Source organism: Elgaria multicarinata, chromosome 8 (genome assembly GCF_023053635.1).
Source record: "Elgaria multicarinata webbii isolate HBS135686 ecotype San Diego chromosome 8, rElgMul1.1.pri, whole genome shotgun sequence".
In the NCBI taxonomy this organism is placed as follows: domain Eukaryota; kingdom Metazoa; phylum Chordata; class Lepidosauria; order Squamata; family Anguidae; genus Elgaria; species Elgaria multicarinata.
In genome coordinates this window covers 92,866,505-92,876,710 of record NC_086178.1, presented here as the reverse complement: position 1 = coordinate 92,876,710, position 10,206 = coordinate 92,866,505, and the positions used below count along the sequence as shown (strand labels likewise).

At 43.3% G+C, this 10,206-nt stretch overlaps 1 protein-coding gene across 1 annotated transcript; it reads right to left on the bottom strand.

Moving 5' to 3' along the window:
* Positions 1 to 287: 287 nt before the first annotated feature.
* Positions 288 to 9,473, bottom strand: AIFM2 (apoptosis inducing factor mitochondria associated 2). Its single transcript, XM_063133019.1, has 9 exons — positions 9,299 to 9,473; positions 8,718 to 8,932; positions 8,210 to 8,325; positions 7,932 to 8,051; positions 5,824 to 5,916; positions 4,506 to 4,614; positions 3,049 to 3,201; positions 1,447 to 1,647; positions 288 to 854 (listed from the first exon to the last, which is right to left on the bottom strand). Exons 2-9 carry the CDS (start codon positions 8,890 to 8,892, stop codon positions 700 to 702), a joined length of 1,122 nt encoding a protein of 373 aa, XP_062989089.1. The 5' UTR covers positions 8,893 to 8,932; positions 9,299 to 9,473; the 3' UTR covers positions 288 to 699.
* Positions 9,474 to 10,206: the final 733 nt, after the last annotated feature.

Below are 10,206 nucleotides of genomic sequence, written 5' to 3'. Positions count from 1 at the left end.
AAGCACATACTTAAGTGTTTAAGTGGAGAGCATTGGGCAAAAGGCGGGATACAAATAAATATAATAATAATAATATTTACGGTAGTAATTTATTTTGAAGTAAATATAAGTTTCCTTTCTTCTACATCAAGGATAGGCAACTTATGTCCTACAACTCCCACCATCCCTCAAGGACTCCCACCAACTCCCACTGTTGGCTATGCTGGCTAGAATTGATGGGAGATTTATTTATTTAAAACATTTGTATCCCGCCCTATATCACTAGGATCTCTGTTGTGGCCAGTACAGCTGGAGAGCCACAAGTTGCCTACCCCTGTTTTACATGGATAATTTAATTAATCTTATTTCAGCCACTCAAGGAAGTGGGTGTAGCATTTTAAGGTAGGTTCTTAGAGTAAGAGTGGGCTAACTTCAGCCTTGCATGCCCCCCCCCTTTTCTTTTTACAAAGCAAGAGTGCATTTGATATCCATAGATCATATAGCTTGCTATTTCCTTTAATCCAACAAGTGTTTATTTAGTTTTACAAAATCCATGTTAGGTCCAATATGAAATACACCTTCTACAAAGGTCTAATGAACATATAACAAGCTTATTTTTTAGACAAATAGCCCATTGTACTATTAGTTCAAAGGTATGCTCTTTTTGGCACTGGTGCTGTCACACCTGTATCTTTTCTTGTGAGCTTCCCTCTTTTCTGACTAGCAAGGCATACATTGATGCATCTTTTTCCAACTTTTGGAGAGAAAAAGGTCCTTGCTCTTGACAAGAGTCACTAAGATATGTCCCACATAGTAGTCATTGATCTGACCCACTCCATCATTTCTTCCCAATGAAATCAGGAAGGTCAGTGATCCTGAAAGGAAGACACAAAGATTATTTACAAAATCACCTAGAACCGTTATTTGATGAATAAACGCTACCTGCTCCTAACTATTGGCCAAAACATGTTTTATAATAAAAGGTGCTTCCAGACAGATAACTAGTACTGTCAATCGAAACATATCAATTCTGTCTTTCCCGCTTTCACAGATTTTCTGCAGTAAGAAAAAAAAGCAGAAGTAATGATGGGATAACATTGGAGAATAACAAATGAAGGTGATCTTGTCTGGACCCTCTAAAATTCCATGAATGTGGCAGGACGATTGCACAATAAAAGCCCCTTCTGAAAAATCCCTCTGCTCATATTTCCCACTTAAATGACCAGCCTAGGGCTGGTTCACACAGTTAAGTCATGACCGTGAACTATCAGGCACAGGACTGTCAAGAAAGTTCTGTATGAATCAGCAGTACAAACAGGTAATCCCCTGCAATAACAGCTCCAAAACCTGGAAGTTGCTATGAAACCTAACCCTGCAATGCTTGTTCATAAAGTACTTTAGTTTTAAAATGCACATTTATGGATGACATGTAAAAGATCTGTGAAGTGACCTAGTAAATGGCCTTACCTGGCGTGTAGCTTTTCAGAGGCTTCTGTGCCAGGCTGTTGATTATGTTGGTCGCCGCAACCTCTGCATGGAGTCCAGCATGGTATGCCATCTTTGGCTCCTTCACATCAGCACAGTCACCAATGGCATAAACGTTATCATATCCTTCAACCTGAAGGTGCTCATTCACTTTCAAAGCACCATTACTTGCCAGCTTGTCACCTAAGATGGCAGAGAATGGAGTTAAGTCTGTATGCAGGCCAATGAACTAACTTCAGTGAACATCAAATGAAAGAAAAAGCAGTGATGCCATACTGCCCTTTATACTTCATTTATGGTAAGGGGGATAGTCATTATTTGTATGCCTGATAAAGGTCAAATGATGGTATGAGAGCTACACAGAAAATAGTTCTGCAAACACCAGCTTCAGATGCAGAGCACTTAATCAGACATGCAATATTTAAAAACAAAGTTTCACTAATGCAGGGGTGTAAACCTGCAGGCCAAATGTACCCTTCTAAGATACTATTTGTGCCTACCCACCTCCCAATCTCCACAGCCTAAATTATCTCTGAATTTGCTGCTGTCCCTGCCAAGGACACACTAGGAACCAGGAGAGCACTACAGAAACCAGCACTCAAGAGGGCCTGTTAATGGTTTTTTTACGAAAAGGCTGTTTATCAAGGGCACTCCCCACATGACATGATTATAATCAACCGTGTTATGGATTAAGGCCAGTGTCGAGTTGACAGTATGTTTGACACATCCCCTGCCCTCTGTCCCCATACCTCAGTCCTCCTGCTGGTATCCCATTAGCCACTGCAAGTTCTGCTGGCCGGACTGGAGCAGCAGCCATCGCTTTGGTCACTCTTGCCAGGGGACTCTAGTCACCGCAAATAACCAACTGTGTGTGACGAAATAGTCCACAGTGCCCAACATACGACACAATAACCAATGGTTGTTCAAATAAGCAACTCTGCACAGTGTTGGTTATTTCAGCCGAATAACCATGGTGTGAAAATGTCTAGACAGACGACACAATAACCAACCACTGACTAACCCACAGTTTGTTACCATGTCGTCCGAGCTGTGTGTGCCTGTTTGTAAGCGTACACTCATACGTAAGTGCACCCCTCCCAACCAACACATGTAGCCAAAAATATTGTACAACCCTGAACAACAGATATCCTGATCACAAGGAAACAATTACAATTCGCCATGAGCCACAAGACAAGTGGCTATTTATAAGACTGACCTGGATGTTCCCTCTGTTAGATGGATATATATTAAAAGTGCCAATTACAGCATTTTGATAAACAAAGCATGAGGCAAGGACTGATACATCATCTATCCTCCCTAACCACAGCTAAACTTAAACTTAATTTAAGCAAAGAGAACAAGTTGAATTTAGTGTATAGGTTTGCAGCCTTCAAACATCATAATCTCCCTAAGGCATCGACATTAGCCAGTGAGCAAATATACTCAGCCGGGCCCTTCCTCTTTGCAAAGTTGATACATAATGCCAAATAGAATTTGAAATACCGCCACTGGAGCTGCAGGAATTAGGTTTGTTTCCTCATGAAGGAGGGCAGAGTAAATAAAGTAGGAGGGGGAATAACTTACTGAATGCACTGCTATATGCTGATGAATTGACTTTTATTCCAGTGCAAAGAATCACCATATCAGTAACAATCTCTGTGCCTTTATCAGTCTTCACCGTCATGTTCTCTTTGAATCGGTGTAAAGTCAGCATATGCAGGTTAGCAACTTTTTGACCTGTAAGCAGCAGCCAAAAAAGCAAAGCAAAGCAAAAAAACACCTCATTAAACCTCTGATGTCAGCTGAGTTTAATTCTTTAGAGATATACCCCTTTCAAACCTACTCCCAGTTCTAAATCTCCAATTCTATTTTGTTAGAAGAGGTACATTCCTAATCCTCCTGGTTACGGGAAACGATTTGAAAGTGCTACTAAGCAACATCTGGCTAGGACCTAGGAAACAACTTAGTTGCAGTCTGGTTTCTGTGGTCAAGAGGAAGGCTTTGCACATCTCTCGAAAAACCTTTCAGTCAAAATAACACGGGTAGGGCAATCCTTATGGGAGAAAGAGTGGGAGAATAAAAACAGGAACTGCCAGATCTAAAGGCCCAATAGCCAACAGTGCAAAAGGTGGGTGAGCAGCTGGAAGGAAATAAGGCATCCCTTGTCAGAAGCACATTGGTGGAACGGGAGAGAGGGCTTTGGATCTGATAGAACCAGATCTGCTCCTAGCATAGCCCTTTTTTGCTGTAACCAATGGTGGAGCGCCAAAGGCAATGGAGAGTTCCACACTCACAATAGGGAGGCTTTTTTAGATATGTGAAGGCTGGGGGAGAAACAGGAAAATGGAGGTCGGGGGTGGAGTCAAAACAGCAGTAGGTTTTGTTTTCTCTCCAAGGGATTTGAGGAAAGGGAAACAGTTTTTTCCTGTTTTTTTCTGGAATTTTTTCAGTTACCCCGCCCCCCCAAGCCTTCACATATCTAGTCTTGCAAAGGTGGGCCTCCTTCACTCACAGACCTCCCTTTCCTTAGAGAAAGAGATCTGCTCTACCCCTATGGGATGCTCTCCGAGGGACCATAGCATTGCGGCCTGAGTAACCTAGAATACAGAGAAGAGAGGATAAATGGAAGTTCACCATAACATCTATTCCCCGAGGGCCACTTTAAAAGTATGATCAACTATGATCCTCAAATATATATTTTTTTATTTATTTATTACATTTCTATACCGCCCAATAGCCGGAGCTCTTTGGGCGGTTCACAAAAATATGACCAAGTATGATCCTCAATTGGAAGGACACGTACATCCTTTTAACTATTTGCCCCATGTAAATAAACACAAGCAGGGGCTTGATCATTTCCCAAGTACCGCTGACATTTGTTTTTTAAAAGGCAAGCAGCTAAAGAAACTACACAATTCAGGTGTACTGAGTACAAATAAGTGTCACTTGAACCAGCTCTCTTTACTTCCCTACGTAGAGGAGACCCTAAGATTCCTGGGGGAGATTTTATTTACAGGCAACAAATTCAGCTATGTACCTACCCAACAAGAGATGCACCCCTTCCTGTAACAGAGTCTCCTTCAACTCCTGTCGAACTCTGGGGAGGAGTTCTACGTCTGCCAATGCAATTTTGGAGTGAATTAGAGTGACCTAAATTAGCACACAAAACACCAGTGCATTCAGCTAGTGATAGTTATCAACCAAGGCACATTACCATAGTGCAATATCAATTTAGCCACCTGTTTATTACAACACTGACAGCCTGTAAGTCATTAGCTTCCCAGATTACATGTTTGCTGCACTAGCTGCAAATGCCATTGACCACAGACAGTAGAAGAAGAATCTGACTAAACTTGCATGGTATTCCACCCTAAATGCTCTAGACTGGAATTCCCTGTATTCCCTGAGAGAATGGTCTCGTGTTGTGCAGGAAATGATCATTTGCTGCGTAACATGAGACCATTCATTTTTTTATGATTTAGGCTGCTTTCTTATGTGTTCTTGCCTGTTAGTAAGTGCCATTGAACACTGTGGAACTTACTCCCAAGTAAACACGCAAAGGATTAAGTAAAGCAGTTAAGTAATGGGAGATGGAAAAGAAGTGGAGATGGGAATATAAGGGTATATCTACACCACAGATAAAGTTAGCTTAACTAGGGTGACCATATGAAAAGGAGGACAGGGCTCCTGTATCTTTAACAGTTGTATTGAAAAAAGAATTTCAGCAGGTGTCATTTGTATATATGGAGAACCTGGTGAAATTCCCTCTTCGTCACAACAGTTAAACCTGCAGGTGCCCTGCTCTCTTTTAAATCTTGTCACTCTAGTATAGCTCCTGCATGCAACTTTAACTGTTGTGATAAAGAGGAATTTCACCAGGTTCTCCATATATACAAATGACATCTGCTGAAATTCCCTTGTCTATACAACTGTTAAAGATACAGGAGCCCTGTCCTCCTTTCCATATGGTCACCCTAGCTTAACATACACTCCTTTTCTGCAGACAACTGTAGTTCTGCAAGGTAGACTAAAAAATCTCTTAACAGAATTTATTTATTTACATATTTTTTGCATTTATATACTGCCCCATAGCCGAAGCTCTCTGGGCGGTTTCTTGGCATCATTATCAAATTACAATTCCCAGGATTCTTTGGGCGAAAGCCATGATGGCTAACCAATACAAGACACAAACACAGCCATGCTAGACCTCCCTTTTGTGGCCCCTTTAATATTTTGGTGCTCTCACTCATTGCAGTCCTTGCCTGTTCTGGAAAGTCCCTGGAGAATCATCAAAAATTTAAACTGAACAACAAAGCAGTAAACTGACAAACCAACTATGGTGTCACTTATGCCTCATACCTCTTTGCTGGGATACTTGGTCTTAACTTCTGCAGCCATTTCAACACCAGCAGAACCACCACCCACGATTACTATGCGAGGAGCTTTTTGAACCTTTCAAGACCAAAAGGAGAATCAAGATGTGAGTCATGTTGTTGTTCTAGGTGATATCCCATGAGATAGCAAGGAAAACCCCGTAGGGGAGTAAAAAATAGCCAAAGGCAAGGGTGGAGCCAAGTAATCTTCAACAATAATATTAGTAAAAGTTTTATTAAAGTGCCAAGTGCCTACGGCTAGCAGCTTCTGCAGACAACTGCACGAATGTTATAAAGCCCTGAAGAAGAACGCAACCACGTTCGAAACGCGCAGGCACCTGGCACTTTAATAAAACTTTTACTAATAGTATTGTTGAAGATTACTTGGTTCCACCCTTGCCTTTGGCTATTTTTTACTCCCCTAGGTGATATCCCATCATACATCACAGTGGTTTCAAAAGGGACCGTCCTAGAGAATGAAACATCCATCAGCCTAGTATTCACATCCCTCTCTTCAATTCAGGCAGGAGCCATCTCCCCTATACAAGAAGCATTGTGCTTGATCATCTTAAAGGAGGATTTATGCGTACAGAGAGAGAAAATCCCAAGTGGTTTGGGTGATCCCATAACTCTTCTATGCTTTGTTAGGATACACTGGCTACATGATGCCCCTCTGCACACAAACACATTTTTTCTGTTTAGAACCCCAACCCTGTATGGTAGATTAGGTCACAAGAAAGCAACTAGCCCAAAGTCACTCACAGCACAATCTTACACTATACATGTCTTATCAGAAGTAAGCCCCACTGAGGTCAGTATACTCCCATGCAAGAGAGTATAGAACTGCAGCCTTGGTGCATTTTCATGTCTGAGGGGGGATTTAAGTCCAACACCCCAAGGACCATACCACACTGACAATTTTTGGTAGTAAGCACAAACATCTTTATGCTGCAACTCTGAACACTCCTACTACAAAATAAGCCACAACAGTGAGGTCATTGGAATTTATTTCCCAAAAACCATGCATAGGATTATGCTGTTAATTTTGCTAGCCTTTGTTATTGGAGGTCAAGCAAGATTATGACATTCATTATTTTTAGCACTTTTCTTCCCCTAGTTGGCTGTGGGTCTGTTTAAGAGCCACAGCCAATTTATAGCATGGATAGATCATCCATGCTATAAATCAAAATAAATACAACTCCCTTCTTTTATGGATGCCAAAAAAAGGCCATTTTCACAGGATGTATAAGAGAGCTTTATGGGGGGCATGTAACCACAAATATTTTGCAAACACATAGGCAAATACCAGAGTGCTGGGGTCAGCAGGTTAAATAAGTTCTTTTAATTAATAGTGATAGTGTCTCATCAATTCTTACAACCATTCTGTAACAGAGCCAGTGTGGTGTAGTGGTTAGTGGACTTGGGGAGACCTGGGTTCAAGTCCCCATTTGGCTATGAACTTCACCGGGTGACTTTGGGCCAGTCACTGACAATCAGCTTAACCTCTCAGCATGACAATGGGACCGATTACTAAGGGAGGTCGTGGCCTCTCCCACACTGCCATTCAAGAGGCAGCTGGACAGCTATCTATCAGGTATGCTTTAAGGTAGATTCCTGCAATAAGCAGGGCTTTGGACTCGATGGCCTTGTGGGCCCCTTCCAACTCCACTATTCTATGATTCTAACCTACCTTACATGGCTATTGTGAGGATGAAATGGAGAGGAGGAAGATCATGTATGCTGCCTTGGGATCCTTGGAGGAAAAGGCAAGATTTAAATGTAACAATAAAAAAAAACCAGGCCAAAATTATTGCCCACGTATAGCAAATAGGATGGTGAGTGGTCTATGCCTGAGAGAATAGCAGCTTGCCAAAGGCCACCTAGTTCAAGTCATGGCTGTAGCATGATTTGAACCAGAGCTTTCCCAAATGACAACTTGTACACGGCATCAGAACATCAACTTGGAATCATCCCACCACCATTAAGTGGCCTTCCTCAGCCCATTGCTGAGGAAGTCTAGAACCACCTATACAACATGAAAAGGCAGCCAAGCCAAAGAATACCCCTTTCCCACTGGAAGGAATTTAACCTCACCTCCTTAACCATGTCCTCATAGGTCTGAATAGCAGCCTGCATGTCAATGAGTTTGTTAAATTTCCCAGGGAAAGGTCCGTCACTTCCTGTGGCAATGATCAGGTGAGAAAAGAAGAGTTCCTAAAAAATAAATTTATTTATTTATTTATTAAAACATTTGTATCCTGCCCTATATCACTAGGATCTCAGGGCGGTGTACAGAAATACAAAAAGAGGATTAGCCTCTCACACCATTAGAGCTTACAAACCGCCACAGATTTTAATCTAGTTTCACTCACTTCCTCATCGTTCAACAGGACGCACCGTTTTTCCAAGTCAATTCCAACCACCTTGCCCTGCCGGAAATTATCTTTAAAGGTCACGGCAAAGGAGATGAAGGTTTTCTTGGCAAAGCCTGCAAATTAGAGACAGAATATTTAAGCAATTAATGGCACTTAGAGAGCAGGAATCCAGGAAGTTACAAGCAGAGATTTTAATATATATGCAAAGGTCTGGTCTATCTGTGCAGCAAAAGAACCCGCCAAAAAACCGTGAGTGGCCAGTAACCAGCATGCGATAAAATGCTTGTCCGCCACCGCTTTAGGTCCGTCTTCTTCACCCCAAGTTGGAGAACCTCCGTGCTGACCAAATAGAGACAGAGACCAGGCAGCTGGATAGAGTCTAGAGCACCCTTCCCCAACGAGGCGGCCGCCAGACCTTTTAGGACTACAGGTCCCATCAACTCCAGCCAGCAGGCTGGGGAAGGATGTTCTGAAGAAATGAAGAAAACCCCAAAGGCGACGTTACCGCTCTGGACGGAGGCGCGCAGGGCAGCCACGTTGTGGTGGAAAGCGTCTCTCATGTCCACGAGAACGAAGGGGACCCCCCAACGCCGGAGCTGGAGGGCGGCTTCAATCCCACCGAAGCCCCCTCCGACGATGACCACGCGCACCGAATCATCCACGGAGAGCCTGGAGCCCATCACACGGCTTGCCAAACCAAAACGTCTTCGGCAGAGAACACTAAGGAGAGAGTGGGGGGTAGTGTCAATGCGATTACTGTTTAAACTCTTCATTGTCGCCTACCTCACTAGGCACAGGACATATATAGCATGGGATTAAGAGCAGGACTTCTTTAGTTGCTAACTTTCTCTTGGGGGTGGAGGGAAACTGCGCTGGACGCTATGCCGAAGGACGATAATACTTCTGTAATAACACAGAAATAAATAAAAATAACAGCCACAGCCTCGATCCGAGCCAGGCTTCGCTTTGCTACGAAAGAGTCTGATTTTTCTAAAATCTGAAACTCTGGGGAAGCGGAGAGAAGGAGTTTACGAACCGGCCCCAAAAGAAACCCCTGAAGTCGCCCCCTCCCCCGGGCCCTTTTACCTGCTAAGGCGCTGGCGATTGGTCGGCGATGGAACAGCTACAAAATGCGGCTTCTGCAAATGGCCGAAGGAAGGCTGGAGTTTTTAGCCTTATTTATTTCCATGGGGGCAGATGATAAGCAGCCTGCGCAAGTTTTGATGGTGCGTGTGCCAAGGCAGGACTCGGCACGCCAAACCCTCGGGGACTATCTCCCGGAAGGAGCTAGAACCAGATTAATTGGTGACTGGTGCTTTAAGTGATTTGTCGCTGGGGCGCTGCGCTGCCACCTAGCTGGGCGTGGGGGAAATCCGCAACCGGACGTTATTGCAGAAGGCTTGAGTGGAAAGCCTTCCTTTGAAAAGGGCTGCGTGGCATCCTAAAGGAGGCGGAGAAACCACTGACCACTGCGTTTCTTTTTAATTGATTGCGCAATAATGCTAGCTCTCCATGCTTACTCAGAAGTAATTTCTAATGGGATTTACACCCATATAAAGTGTGTCTAGTGTCGTACTGTAAGGCTGCAATCTTATCGTCTCAGCCCTAGGTGACCATATGAAAAGGAGGACAGGGCTCCTGTATCTTTAACAGTTGCATAGAAAAGGGAATTTCAGCAGGTGTTATTTGTATATATGGGGAACCTGGTGAAATTCCCTCTTCATCACAACAGTGAAAGCTGCAGGAGCTATACTAGAGTGCCCAGATTTAAAAGAGGGCAGGGCACCTGCAGCTTTAACTGTTGTGACGAAGAGGAAATTTCACCAGGTTCTCCATATATACAAATGACACCTGCTGAAATTCCCTTTTCTATGCAACTGTTAAAGATACAGGAGGCTTGTCCTCCTTTTCATATGGTCACCCTACTCAGCCCGTGCCTGTGTACTTGGAAGTAAGTCCCTCTAATTTATTGAGGGCGCAGTCCTATGCCTGTT

Bases quoted from the DNA above. Each gene is read 5' to 3' on its own strand.
- AIFM2 (XM_063133019.1), bottom strand. From the start codon at position 8,892: ATGGGCTCCAGGCTCTCCGTGGATGATTCGGTGCGCGTGGTCATCGTC. The intron at 5,917-7,931 runs GTGAGGTTAAAT...TGGTCTTGAAAG, and splicing joins ATGAGGACATGGTTAAGGAG to GTTCAAAAAGCTCCTCGCAT. The intron at 1,648-3,048 runs GTAAGTTATTCC...CTGCCATCTTAG, and splicing joins AGCATATAGCAGTGCATTCA to GTGACAAGCTGGCAAGTAAT.